At 35.1% G+C, this 15,705-nt stretch overlaps 1 protein-coding gene across 7 annotated transcripts in view; it reads right to left on the reverse strand.

Moving 5' to 3' along the window:
• Nucleotides 1-15,705, reverse strand: part of LOC129236266 (protein crumbs) — a 96,943-nt gene that overhangs the window by 26,909 nt on the left and 54,329 nt on the right. For 3 of the 7 annotated variants that reach the window (XM_054870544.1, XM_054870543.1, XM_054870542.1), the window contains 4 exons: nucleotides 14,717-15,703; nucleotides 1,861-2,169; nucleotides 869-1,440; nucleotides 778-819 (listed from right to left, as the gene is read on the reverse strand). In XM_054870544.1, coding sequence (XP_054726519.1) covers nucleotides 778-819; nucleotides 869-1,440; nucleotides 1,861-2,169; nucleotides 14,717-15,703 — 1,910 coding nt within the window. Of the gene's footprint in view, nucleotides 1-777; nucleotides 820-868; nucleotides 1,441-1,860; nucleotides 2,170-14,293; nucleotides 14,423-14,716; nucleotides 15,704-15,705 lie in introns of all 7 variants that reach the window. The other 4 variants (XM_054870547.1, XM_054870545.1, XM_054870546.1 and 1 more) reach the window with 4 other exon arrangements.

The following is a 15,705-nucleotide window of genomic DNA, read 5'->3' on the forward strand; positions in this document are numbered from 1 at the left end:
ATCGTGTTACCAGCCAACTCGGCGTTGCCATTGGTCACTTAGGAGGTGCGATTTGACGCCGTTAGATTTTGTATGTGGGGTACCGTGGAAGTTCGATATTAAGGCGAATGCCAAAGCTTGTGAATCGTCAGATACAGAAAGAAACCGTCACAAAAGTCTTGCAAAACTGCAGTAACAGGATATGCTACTGAAGGGCAAGTTGAAGCAATCACAAGAATGAATTCGTGTTTGCTATTGGGAATATTTGCTCTTCGAATAAACTAAATAGTATATAGAAAAATATTGATTTGTGATAATTTCTCTGAGTTTTTAAAAAGAAGCCAATGTATTTTCCACCCTATACTGTTGTTCGTGAGGTAACTCCACATATGTCAGCATGGAAGGAACTAAAAGCTGACGGTTACAGATAGTTTTCCGTTGAAAGAGTAGTGATATATAACATTTAAGATTATGAAGGATAAACAAAATTTATTAATTCTATAAATAAATACAGTACAAAGTTAATATGGTTCCTTGCTGTGGTGGCATACGACCGTAATGGTAAAAAAGCTTTGGTGGCTGAGAGTGGACATACGACGGTGAAGGGTTAATAGCCCCTGATACTTTATTTTGGTATAGAGACCAGATACTAGAGGAGTACAAGCGCAACGTCTAAGCTATAGGCAAGTCCTTTATGTATACAATCTATGTAGGTTGGATTGGACTAAATTAAATAAATATTGACTCGACTTATAAACTGGAAGGTAGAATAGTGAGGAAAATCTCTTCTTAACTCACTTGTCTCAAAATCCGATGTTTTCCATATTTAAAAAAGAACAACTAAAAACACTTTAGAAAAGCAAGAGCTAACAAATACACACACACTTACCTTATTGTTGCAAGTCGCACCATTCTGACAGGGATGACTCAAACACTCATCCACATCGGAGTCACAGTGTTTACCCGTAAAACCTGGTGTGCAATAGCACTTGTATGAGCCCTCTTCATTCTTACAAATACCATTACCGCAAATATTCGGATCCAAAACACACTCATCGACATCTTTGGTGCAGGTGCGACCCGTCCAGCCGGACGGACAGCTGCATGTGTACTCGCCATTGGGCAGATCGGTACAAAGTCCACCATTGCGGCAAGGTTGGGCCGAGCACGGCGTGCAGATTTTATTCTCCGGACAAACACACTTGTTCAGCTGGCACACCATTGGCTCTTGGCAATTCACCGCAGTACAGGGTTCGGCCTTCTCACAACGATCACCTGAAAATCCACTGGGGCAGTAGCAATGTGTGCCATTCATTGAACAGGTGCCGCCATTCAGACATTTGCCGCCATTAAGACAGTTGACAATTGTGCCGATAGTGTTGGCACCCCCAACGCCGGCACCACCAGCGGTCAATGGCACGCTTGTCGGGCCATCAGTGGTGGCCAGTTCGCAATTGTAACCTGCATTTCGTAGTAGGAGAAAAGTCTTGTTAGTAATCTGAATTGATTAATGTGGGTACACATTTAAACATTTTTTGTTTATTTGTCAGTTCTACCACAGAATTATTGCATTTGTTATTAAAACTAGCAAACCAAACGCCAGTGAAATAATTTTTCCATGGAAATCTAATTTGTTGTACTAGGGTAATTAATTAAACTAAAAAAGTACAAAATATTGTAAATCAAAACCGAGCAGTACTACATACATACATATAAAATATTTTTTTTTTTACTATAATTTGTACTACAAACTAATACACAGTCAAATCTACCAAATTTAGGTACTTAAAAATCTAATTTTGTTGTGTAATGGCTAGTAAGTATTTATTTAGTTATATTGCACAAGTATAGGTATTTTTGTAATTGTTGTTTGTTCCAAACCTGTGTATCCACTAGCACATAAACAAGTAAAATTTGAAGCATTTCCACTACAAGTACCACCGTTCAAGCAATTTTCGGGGGGGCATGCATTCAATTGAGCCGGGCGTGATTGCTGCACATTGGACAATAGCGGACTAATTGTTGTTGCTGTTGCCGTTTTTGTTGTTGTAGCTGTGGTAGCCGCAATTGCTGTCAATTGTGCTGCAGTAGCAGTTGTTGTTGTTGTTGCTGTGGTTGCTGTAGTTGTATTACTTGTCACCAATATAGGTGGTGGTGTTGTTGGTATTGGTAGACAATGGCCAATGGGGCCTAAATTAAGAGATTAGTGCCAATTCAAAGGAGATAGTACAAAGCACGTAGTTATAGTTACCAGAATTAGAAGAAGGCTTAAATATAGGGTGTGCCATTGAGACCGCCTATTTCGCAATTTAAAAAAAAACGGAGCTTATTTGTAAAAAACACTGGGATTTTTATTGTAATCCAGAGGTTGTATAACGGATTAGGAACCTTATCCTATTTTCTTAAATTTCTTTCATATCCTAATTTTTTATAACCTGGCAGTGGCTGACATTTGTGTCACGAGGAGATTCGCGAATGAGCAACTTGGCCAACTTTCTATCAAAATGCGAAGTCGTCTTACCAGACTGGTTGAATGTCCTGTAGTGAAAAAAATCGAGTCAGCTTACTAGGTGTGGTAATTAAATAACGACACTAACGCTGCTAAATATTTTATTATGACGTCATAGTATACAGGATTACCAGGAAAGGCATCCGAGGTGCTTAATGGCATTACGATTTAGATCATTTCTGATTAATTTGCTTTTGCGACCTTTTTCAAGATATTCAATTATAAATATTTTGGAAAAAAAAAATTTTTTGTTTGCTTGTACGCCTAATTTTTTAAGTGAGTTCAAGGGTCTGATATATTTCTATTTTTAGTTAAAGTATTTGATCAAAAGTTTTAACCTTTATTTAGAATTTTTCTGAGTAGTAAAAAATTCTTTATACTTTGCAATTTTTTAGTTCATTCATTTTTAATATTTATATTAAACTGTAAGTGATGCTTTCCATTTAAATTCAACCGGGCTATTCGGGTCATGTTCTTCGATTTCGATGTAACTTAAATATGTTGCTCTCTGGTCAAAATAATGGGACACGTATTTTTTTGTTCGCCCGAAAAAATTTTTTTTCAAGAGTTATCGGCAATTTTGTTTTTCGCCTCAAACTCGATTTTTTTTAATTATATAAGAAAATTTTTTTTTTAAATGCCCATAACTTAGTCAAAAATGAACCGATTTTAATAATTTTGGGTTCAAAATCATCGTAATTACATACACAAGCGACTTCATGTAGAAACAATTGCAAAAAAGTAGTTGAAATTTTTTTATTTAGCAAAAAAGAAAAAAAATTGAAATTTTTTCGAAATTCAATATTTCAAAAAGTGTATTTTTTTTTTTTTTATAACTTTTTCCAAATCAAAAGGACATCTCAAACTTTAATTGAGCTGCATGCCTAGTAGCTAAAATGAGTTGTTTTTGAGTAATGAATTTTTGAGTAAACACCCTGTTTCGCAGTTTTTGTTTTTTGCAAAAGAAAAAATTTTCAACTACTTTTTGCAACTATTTCTCCATGAAATCGCTTATGTAAGTAATTACGATTATTTTGAACCCAGAATCATTCAAATCGGCTTATTTTTGACTAAGCTATGAGCAATTAAAAAAAAATTTCTTATATAGATTCTTTCCATTTCAATTCAAAAGGGCTTTTCGGGACATGTTCTTCGATTTCGATGTAACTCAAATATGTTGCTCTCTGGTCAAAATAATGAGACACGTATTTTTTTTTCGCCCAAAAAAAATTTTTTTCTAGCTTTATTGGCAATTTTGTTTTTCGGCTCAAAATCGATTTTTTTTAATAATATAAGATTTTTTTTTTTAAATGCTCATAACTTAGCCAAAAATGAACCGATTTTAATAATTTTGGGTTCAAAATGATCGTCATTACTTACACGAGCGATTTCATATAGAAATAGTTGCAAAAAAGTAGTTGAAAATTTTTTATTTTGCGAAAAACAAAAAGTGCGAAACAGGGTGTTTACTCAAAAATTCATTACTCAAAAACAACTCATTTTAGCTACTAGGCATGCAGCTCAATTAAAGTTTGAGATGTTCTTTTGATTTGGAAAAAGTTATAAAAAAAAAAAAATACACTTTTTGAAATATTGAATTTCGAAAAAATTTCAATTTTTTTTCTTTTTTGCTAAATAAAAAAATTTCAACTACTTTTTTGCAATTGTTTCTACATGAAGTCGCTTGTGTATGTAATTACGATGATTTTGAACCCAAAATTATTAAAATCGGTTCATTTTTGACTAAGTTATGGGCATTTAAAAAAAAAATTTTCTTATATAATTAAAAAAAATCGAGTTTGAGGCGAAAAACAAAATTGCCGATAACTCTTGAAAAAAAATTTTTTCGGGCGAACAAAAAAATACGTGTCCCATTATTTTGACCAGAGAGCAACATATTTAAGTTACATCGAAATCGAAGAACATGACCCGAATAGCCCGGTTGAATTTAAATGGAAAGCATCAAGTATGAAGTGGCTCAAACTTCTCGAGAATTTTCGAAAATTGTTTTTCTTGACGCTGTTGTGAATTTCCTTCATATAACGATTGTACAATTGCTTTCATTTACCAAAATTGATTGAGCTACAAAACTACGTACCCAAATTTTCTTATAAAATTCTGATTAAAAATTTTGAAATTTTGATAGGAATTTGTCGAATTTTAGTATATTTTGTACAAAGTTTGAAACTTGAATAGTTATGGTATTTTTTTATACAATGAACTTAATTTTTTTTTTAAATAATAATTTAAGTTCAAAATGAGTTACTAAATAGTTAAAAGATATCAATATCCCTGATAGTGCGAAAGTTCTCTTCTGTTAGATATTTCAGAATATTTTTCTCTCTCACAACTTCACGAACTCAAATTTGTATTTCTATTGTAGATTTTGGCTAATGAAATATAAAGGGTGGTTAAGTTTTAAGGGCCGGTGTTGATTTTGAATAAAATACAGTTTTTTTAGGAAATTATTATCATTTCTCTTTATTATGATAATATTGGTATGGCTCAATTACGTGTGGAACAAAATATCGGCCAAATGGCCGCCGCGGCCTCGGCGGCACACCTCCAAAGACCACCAAATGCAAATAGTTCCTTACCTATTTAGTATAGGGTGCTTTTTATAGGTGCATGAGAACTATCGATATCGATAATTATGGTTTGCCAGCTGACAAGGGCAAACTGTATTGAGACTTCTGTTCAGTAAGGTTTGGCAAGTCATCATGAATCATTGAACCAAAACAATGTTTCCAAATTGTAAAAAATAAGTTTGCTCTCAAAGTTCATAGAGCGAAGTGTTGAAGAAGATGCCGAAATGTCAGTTTCTCGTCGTTCTCAACTTATTAACCTTTGCCCTTCGACTACGTGGAAAACTCTACGTAAGGATCTTAGCTTACGTGCCTATGAAATACAGTTCGCGCGAGAATTGAAACCAAATGACCATTCTTTGCGTCGCATTTTTGCCGATTGGGCTCATTCAGATTTATAGGGAAAAAGTATTTCAAAATTGAATAACATATTAAAAAACTTAATGCCTTGAAAATACCTACAAAACTTAACAATTAAAAAAAACATTCCAATCATATTTCTGTTTAGCACTATCATTTTAAGTTCTCAAGCTCTCAAAAAAAAAACCGATGTTTGGAAAATCCTACTAATGCGGCGCACAGTCTATCACTGGTATGGTGTACTTGACAAGAAAGTTCTTTATATCATACAGGGTTGCCCATATTCGACGGACCCATCTGGCAACCCTGTATCTTTTGACAGAGACGTCAGATCGCTTAATAACATACCGCGTTGGAAGCGTCAGTCCAAGCAGATTTTGCTCTATGCACTCAACTTTTTCCGTTGGAAGAAAAAAACAAAAAATAAAAAAATGGAATGAGAATCAAGGTTATTGCTGTATTGGTTTTTTTACAGAACCGAGAAGTGTTGCATTCGAAACAGATGAAAAGTCAGCTAGCGTTCACAGGCGTTCGTCGCTTGCATATTTCTTCTACAGTAGCGTCAGGCTCGTTGTTTAATAGCCACACCTCATATTCATTAATCAATATTCCTGTGCTTGTGGGACAACGCACTGGCCGAAGTATTGAAAAGATTGCAGTCGTAAATTCTTCATTTCAAAATGAGCTAAATCAGTCTACTTCACACGGTTCACAGGAGTTGCGAGTCTGGCAGTTCGTATTGTAGAGAATTTCGAGTAAAGAGGTCAAAATAACCTATGAACTGACATTTGAGATGACGAAACTTCTCCAATAGGATGCTACAAGAATTATTTTACGTTTTAAAAAAAAGTTTATTATGTAATGATTATTCTATAAGTATAATCAAATTGTTCTTTCCTACGAAATATTGAAAGGTAATATATTTTGGCATAGTGTGGACTAAATTTGATCAATAATTCCGTATCAAATTTCGTCTTTCAGTCCAAGAATTGTTCTTGGGCTAACTATAGGGTGGGCCATGTAAAATTTGCTTTTTGAATCGGCTATAAAAAAAAAAAAACTAATCAATATTTTTTCAAACTTTTTTTTTTATTTTGAAGATTGAACATTGTCATTTATGAATGAAAAATAATATCGTTCAAATGACTGCCACGACTGGCTTTACAGTAGGCCATTCGATCAACCCAATTTGTAAGCACATTTTCGATTGTTTGGGCTCCAATTTCATGAATGGCAACTTCGATTTCGTGTTTTAAAGCATCAATCGTCTCTGGATGATTCGCATAGCTTTTGCCCTTAACGGCTCCCCACAAAAAATAGTCCAACGGGCTTAAATCACAGCTTCGAGGCGGCCAATTGATATCGGAATTTCGGCTGATTAGTCGGTTTTCAAAAACGGTAACCAAAAGTTCGAGTGTAACTTTGGCAGTGTGACAAGTTGCACCGTCCTGTTGAAACCAAATGTCGTCCATGTCATCCTCTTCAATTTTTGGAAACAAAAACTCTCGCCATTTACTGTAACCGCGGAAGAAGAAGAAGACTAACCACTTTGGAAATAGGTTTTCAATATTTCCCAATTTTGTTCAAGCGTATAGCGTCCCATTTCGTAAATGTCAAACATTTAAGTAAATTATGAACACATTTGACATGTCATTTTTGTTACCATTCTCAAAAAAATAGGTGGTTCAAAAAGCAAACGCTGTATGGCCCACCCTGTATTTCTTTGATAAAGAAAAACAAAAATTCAAATTCAAAATCAAAATTCAGCGTCAAATCTTATAATCTTAGTGATCAATTCACATGCGTGGTAACGATATTTTTGTATCTGGGCCGTAAAACCCTCATAATTTTGGTTTCGAATTTCCAAATTTCTATGCGTGGTGACTTCATGTAATTTTCTATGGCTAAACCTCAACTATCGCTCGTGATAATGATAGCAAAGTAGATATGAAGGACAAAAAAAAAAGTATACTAAGCTCAAAATAGGCGGTCATAAGGGGCACCCATTATTTATGTATGTGCATACTTATGTGTATGTGGAAGTGGTATGTTGGTGTGCTTGCACGTGTATGGGCATGTGTGATAAGCGTACGGTATATATGTATATGTCAATTCATGCAGAATTCTGTATACATACATACATACATACATATATTTATAACTGTTTATATAATACATACATATACACAAATATATATAATAATATCTACTTTTATACACATAGTATATACTGGTTTAATTTACTGCATATGTCCTTTTAAGAAATAATTAAAATTAAGAAACTCGAAATAAAGTCGGCAATTTGGTCTGCTATTGTACAAGTCAGACACCGGTGGCGAGTAGTCTCGGGCAGTCTCATTCATCATCCTCTAAATTTGGTACAAGTAAATAGTGGAGCGCCCGGGGGTTTTGACCTCGGATCTCATAGGGACTGAATGAATTGCCATGTAACCAACAGGCTTTTAATTTGTATGCTCTAAATTGTAACTTCTACCAATATTATATAGTGCAATTAATTTTTTCATTGTTTAAACAAAAAAATATGAAAAATTAATATATTGGAGCATAATATTTAGTTGGAAATAATTTTTTTTTAGTTCTACGTTAAATTTTACTTAAATAGATAAAGACAAACCTCTTCCCAACGTTATATATTATTGGTTATATTATGGCTGGAAGTGGGATAAAAGAAGTTCTTTCTACCATTTATGCAGAAAATACGATTGATCACATAACGTCAGGACGTGCCTATGCTAGAGCAGTACGGGCTCATACCTTATTTCAGCAGGCTTTATCACAATTAGTTTTTGAAGATCTTAAGGAGGATAATGCGGATTTTTTAAATGTATTAAATGACGAACAAATATCGATGATTTTTGAAATTTTCAATTACAATGAAATTACAGAAAACCAAGGATTTCAAATGCTGAGTCGAATTTTTGAAGATAAGTTAGTTGAGCTTGAAAATAAAAATAAAACATCAAAACTATGGATTACGTATTTTCGAATGGTAACAATATTGAAAGACTTCATTGCTGCCGACCTTATGGGGGATTGGAATTTACATCTACATAGTAATGAGCTGATGATTCCACTATTCGACGCATCAGGACATTTTCCCTATGCGAAGGCTGCACAAATTTATCTGCAAGATATGAAGGAATTACAGAGTAAAACGGATCCAGCAGAGTTCGAAAAATATACAACAGGATATTTCACATCTAGGCGATCAGATATTTTTTTTCTGGTATTGCAAGTGATCAGACTTTAATGAAAGGAATGAGCGTCGAAGGGAGTCCTTTTAAACGAGGTACCACTGAAAGTGTAGTTTATAAATGGATCAGAGGAGTTATTTATAGAAAAGATATTATTGAAAGCATAGAAAATTTTTGTGACATATCTTTCAATAAAAGTCATCAACACAGTGATTCTACAGATGCTAGAATAGAAAGGGATGGTATCGATTACGTAAGATATTTGAGGAATAATTATAATAACGCATACGTGGTATTTGATGGATATAAGAAGGACGGTGTTAAATCTGCTGAAAGGAATCGTCGCGCACTAAAAAATATAAGTACAGATATTGAATTTGATGAAAATATGCCGTTAAAAATCGCTCAAGATAAATTTCTAACGAATAAAAAAAATAAATCTCGCCTAATCGAAATATTAAGAATAAAATTAGCTGATAACAATATTTTTACATGCCAAGCGGAAAGCGATGCAGATAAATTAATTGTTGATACAGCAATCAGTTTAGAATCTCAAAATATTGTTGTAATTTCTGAAGACATTGACGTGTTGGTTGTGTTAACGGCATTGGCGCCTACTGATCGTGAAATATACTTTTTAAAATCATCCCGAGGCAAAGTTAACCAACCAATATTTTCATTGAAAAGTTTAGAAAAATCTTTACCAGCATGTAAATAACATGTTCTATTTTTACATGCTTTCACGGGCTGTGATACTACTTCTGCGTTTTACAATAAAGGAAAAATTAAGTTTATCAAATATTTTGAGAAGCGGAATGATCTACATGACTCAGCAGCAGTATTTAAAAATGTACATGAAGATGCAAATAATATATTTCAAGCTGGTATTACATGTATTTTGGGACTGTATGGTGCTTCGGCAAAAATTACAGATTTGAATACATTCAGGTGCAATTCTTTCATCAAAGCAACTGCCAAAGACACAAGTGTTCTTTTATCTTCGTTACCTCCCACATCTGATGCAGCATTTGAACACTTAAAACGGGTTTACCTACAAATCCAGATGTGGTTAGGGAATGATTTAATCATCGAAAATTGGGGATGGAACTATTCCAATAATACCTATCATCCAATATTTACGAATCAATTACTTGTTCCGGAAAATTTATTAAAAATGTTATTTTGCAATTGCAAAAAAGGATGTGGAGCTGCATGCGGATGCCGAAAAAGTGGATTATACTCCAGTGTAGCATGCCTACAGTGCAACGACGACAGCTGTCTAAATGTAGCGCCTATGATTAACATCAGTGAAATTGAAGATGATATTTGAAAAAATGTAAATTTTTCAATAGACACATTTTTTTGTTAATTAATTTTTTTCTTTTAAATAGTCATAATTTTTTTGTTTTTAATAATTACTTCGATTTTACTTTTATGCTATAATAACAGAAAACAATTTTTTATTTTTTTTGTATGCTAATTATTTAAATAAACAAATAGTTTGCATAATATTTTTTTTTTAATTTAATTATCCATAATCTATTTATTCTTTCAGTTGCTTCCACTTCTGTTACAAAAAAAAATAAATTCTACAACGTTATTTGCATTATAGTTATTGCAATCATAAATTTTTGCTATTTAAAAATCAAATGCACAACTTTTAAATGGGTAGAGATTATTATTTATGTTATTCACAACACATTTTCGCAAAGATAATTTAATTTCATCTAGTGCCTAAGACATCCTAGGTTTTAATGTTTTTAACGCTCTAGACGCTCCACTAAAACACAACCGTTCTCAGCTATGCAGACATGTGCGAGACGTTATTTTTGAGTTTGTGTGTTTGCCATGATTGCTGAGTGCATGCAAAGAATATGACAAACTAAATATAACAACTAGCAGTTGACCAAATAATACATGTATAGACAAACAATACTCGAAGAACTCGAGTGACTCGTGCCACAAAACATTTCGAGCCTTGGCTGTTGTGATGGCAAGTCTGTACCATTTATTATCGAAAAATGCTGCGCATCTTCAAGGACCAAAAACATGCATTTTCTCATTTTTGTGCGATGCTCTGCAAAGGTTCAAAACTTATGAATCCTTAATGTTTTCGCCGCGCTTGGGGTGATTCAAATCAAATGTTTGGCTCTGGTATACTTTAAGGCACTACGACATCTATAGCACGCGGCAGTAATCAAAACCTGTCACAACAGTATCATTCGACTTTAGGATTTCAGCAATCACATTCCAAACACCTTTCTACGGCACGTCGCCACTCGCAATTTGTTCTATTATATCTGCCATTTACCATGACTACGATTATAGACCTCGTACTAAATAGCAAATGCACCTAATGATCGCTGTTAAACTAATGCATTTAAATACACACAATAATCAAAGGTCTCGAGTGGTACAGGCGTTCTCGTTCACGCTAACGGCTTATTATTTGCTGCTAAACATAAATGACTAATCATGCAAAAGCCCGAGTAAGTGATCGAGTATACCCAAAGTCTAGGTATCCGTCGCAGCTCTCTGTTACAAACAGATAACTAGTAGATAAGTCCATATCAAGCATTCCAGGCGCTAAGGCTTTCAGTGTTTTTTCAGCTATATGATTTTTAAACTGAATAAAGCGCAAAAGCTATAGTTGAACGTCTGGTAGCTTAAGGGGGAAGTCTACTGTGACAAGGGAAAAAACAGGCTTATTTTCCGGATTTTATTTCTAACAAAATATTGCTCGTACATAAAATCTATTTAAACTCTTATCTTTATTATATATTTAGGTTTTTGAAAAAAAAATTTTAAGTCAAAATATTCAAAATGGCCGCTGTGGCACTTCTGCAAGCGCAGGTCCGCTTTTCTATACGGTGTACACGATATCTCGAGTTCTGATAAATGAATCAGCTTAAAAATTTAATTATATATTCTCTGTAATAGTGTCTCTCGTCTGACATAGGATTTTTTGATATCGTTATTTGTTAAATTGTTATAAACAATAGTAACATCAATTTTAGGCAAAAAAAAAGAAAAAAATTTCAAGAATTTTTTTTTCAACGCCAAAATTTTTTATCGACATAATCCTACGTCAGACGAGAGTCAATACTATGTATATGATAACAATATTTTGTTTTTTTGTTTTAGATCACCGAAACGTAAGATTTCATGTACACCGTTTAGGCACCTAAGAAAAGCGGACCTGCGCTTGCAGAAGTGCCACAGCGGCCATTTTGAATATTTTGACTTAAAATTTTTTTTTCAAAAACTTAAATATATAATAAAGATAAGAGTTTAAATAGATTTTATGTACGAGCAATATTTTGTTAGAAATAAAATTCGGAAAATAAGCCTGTTTTTTCCCTTGTCACAGTAGACTTCCCCCTTAAGAGCTGCTCTAGCTAAAACAAAATGTAGGCACACAATAGCCTCGTTTGCTCCAAGCAATGCTCGAAGTCAGTAAGAAATTTTAAATGGCAGTTTAAGGACGAAAATAGGCCATATCTGTCACCTTTGACACGTGGTTCCTTATATTGGAGTTCTTCAACTAAACATAGCAGACATATCGAGTGATGTAGTACCGAAGAAGTTGAATGCTTAAATAAGTTTCGACACTTTGGGTGAAGAGGAACCAAATATTGGTCCAAGCCGAGTCAGCTGGCAAAATGTTCTTTTAACAAATTTGTCAAAAGAAACGAGGTGAATAGAGAATTTGCTTTTAATGACTACAACTGGAAAAAGTTGTACCACACCACCAAGCTAGTTCGGTAATATTCTAAAAACTTGCGCCTTGCAGCCCATATTTGTATTGTAAATGATATCTATAAGAAACAAGAAAGCGCATATCTCCTACCGGTATACTACGTAATGGCATAGGCATTATCATTATTTAACTACCTGCTCCTCCAGACTAATTGAAAAGATTAGCTATGCCTAACTCCATTGTTTCTGCCAAATTAAAGAGAGCACCCCAAATAGATATTTTTGTGTATAGCCTGCAACTACGAAGTGATGAATTAATTCCAACCTTATTTCAACTTAACGACTTCTGGATGACAATGACAAGTGATGAGCTTCCATTCAGTTTAAGACATTTTTTTCTTTCATGTGACTTCCTATCATCTTAAGTATTGACTTACGTTTTCCGCACAGTTTTCTTTTATTTTTATTAGACAATATAAAATATTCAAAGAAGTGTTCTAGAAAATTGTGTTTCTGTTCCATTCACCGATGCAATCAATTCAGATATCGGTTTTTTCCATTTTCTCCAAATTACTGGGTAGTCTGATAAATGTAGCTGTAAAACACAAACTAACTGACACAGCACGTTCGAATTTTGACAGGAGTCAACTGGCAGATGTCTGTTGACAGGAACAGTTTTTTTTTCAGTAAAGAGGTCAGAAATACAAAAACTCAGGGACTTATTGACCCGCCCTCGTACTTAAAAATTCTGTGCTTTAATCGCCCTTTGCAACACATCTCGGGACCATAAGAAGCATTTGTCTACTTCTTATCTAAGCTCGGCCTTTAAAGACTTGAGACACAGTTCGGGCTGTATATACTTTATAAATCGCATGATTTCGTTCTTCAGCTTTAGAATGATCTCGATCTTACTGGCATAGATCACGCTTTTCCCGTAGCCCCATAGAATGAAGCCCACTGGTGTTAAATTGCATGATTTGGCGGCCATTTGACTTCGTGGCTTCGTGAGATGAAGCTTCTTAGAAACTTTGTTCGCAATACGACCATTGTTTCATGCGCTGTGTGGCAAGTCGCGCCGTCTTGTTGAAGCCACATATTTTGTTCAAGCCTATTTCATCAAATTTAAACCAAGAAAAGTTTATTATCAAGCCACCCTAATGTTGACTATTCACCGTAAAAGTGTTGCTGGCATTATTTTCAATTAAATACAGCCCGTTGACTCCTTCAGCCCAAGAACCCTACCAAACAAAGACTCATTGTGGCTGCATATTTTTTTTAGTCCTCAATTATAGCAGTTTTGCTTGTTAATGTATAACCTAACGCGAAAATATTAGGTAATGTTGATCGAAGAAGTCACGCCATGTGCCAAATGGATTTGTTGCAGAACGAATATTTTCATAAAACGATTGGATCACTTTTACGCGTTATTCAACTGAGTATCGCTCCATGACTGAGTTTGCCAAAGCCTGCTCTACCAATTATGTGAATGAGATAAAATAAACAATTAACCTGTTTCAAATAATTCTTGCCAAGGATCAGCATCACTTTTGATTCGTCCTGTAGTTACGTGTAAAAAAGAGGCAGGTTACTCGAAGCCACCTTGGGCATTATTTCGAATTATTGGTTTACATTTTTTATTGGCATTTGAAAGACTTTCGTTGACGTTTAAATGATATTCAAGTAGCGAATTAAACCAGTATATATTAATATACATTAAAAAATATATATACATATATAGATAAGATAGGCTTTTACTTTAAATATAAATATTTTCAATACCATCAAAGCATAAAATAATAAGCGTCTAGATAACCAAATCCACATCCAAAACTTGTGACATTGAAAAACTAATAGTTTCCGTTTATGCCTAATAACTAAATTTTTATAAGAAAGCTTTATTTTCTTTTACGCTTAATTGCTTGACTTCTCAGCTTTCAGTTACATACTTAATTTTAGCTCACATCTCTTCTTTTTCAACCAATCAGGTGGTATGTAACGTTTGCGCTTCTCACCCGGGCATTCCCATTTGCTGAGCGCTTCATTCGATTCGTTTAGTGATGGGTTAATATCGGAAGCTTTGCAATGCAGTAGAAATATTGAAAACAAATTGTAGTAGATATAGAATAGAGTGGAAGCTCATGCATTTCTAAATATTTATGAACTTAAAGCTGATAGAAAAATAAGCTGATAGATAAAAAGAAATAAGTAACCCTTTATCCATTTCACCCACACCGAATTTTCTACACCTAACTTATTTTAAATAACAATATTCCTTACAAATAAAACCCACATACTTTCCGCGCCCACCAATGAAAGTGAAATGCGTTCGAAAAACAAAAAATATCAAAACACCGCTCTGCTGCACTTACCCGTTGTGCCTGGCTTACACACGCACTTCCCAGCTATGCACTCCGAATCGATGGGACACTGCGGACACGGCGGGTTTTGCTGACAGAGCTCACCGCTATAGCCTGGCGCACATTGACAATAGAAACCGATAGTTTTGTTCACACAGGTGCCACCGTTGAGACACTGTTGTGTCTTGCAGCTAGTTGCATCCTCACAGGTCTCACCAGCCCAGCCATCCGGACATTGGCATATAAACCAGCCATAGCGGTCGTAACAGCGTCCGCCATGTTTGCACGGATTGCCTTCGCACTCGTCGATGTTCGTCTGACAGATTTGACCCGTGAAACCAGTGTCACGGCAATCACAAGTGAAGCCATCCACTAAATCCAGACAACGGCCGTTATTCAGGCAAGGTTGTGAAGCGCAATCGTCTACATCGGTCTCACAGCGCGCACCCGTATAACCTTTAGCACACTCGCATTCGATTTTTGAAGTACCAGGCGCTACAATGCAAGCACCATTGTTTAGGCAAGGATTCGTTAGACATACAGGGTGCACATTGATTTCCTTTTCACAGTTTTTACCAGTGTAATTCGGCGTGCATTGACATTGATAGTCGCCGCGTCCATCCTCCACGCAGTTACCGCCATTCGAGCAGGGACTACGCGCACACGGCGATCCACTGTCGATCTGACAGTTCTTACCCGAATAACGGGCGGTACAGTGGCACTCGTAACCATCATTTAGCGAAATACATTGACCATGACTCATGCAGGGATCATTTGAGCAATAGTTATCTTGGCCAGCCACAAGTGTGTCGTGATCACCGCAGGGACCGGTTGCTAGCGGGCACGGCCCATAAACGACATTTTGCACAGAGCCATTGATGAACAGTAATCCAGGGCCGTCTTGTAAACAGCCGCTGAATGAGTTGCCCAATATTAAAATAGCCGCTTCATTGCCAATATCTTGATTGGTCAGAAATTGGCTGTTATAAGTTGAATTGGCT

The sequence above is a fragment of the Anastrepha obliqua genome, chromosome 1, assembly GCF_027943255.1.
Source record: "Anastrepha obliqua isolate idAnaObli1 chromosome 1, idAnaObli1_1.0, whole genome shotgun sequence".
Lineage (NCBI taxonomy): Eukaryota > Metazoa > Arthropoda > Insecta > Diptera > Tephritidae > Anastrepha > Anastrepha obliqua.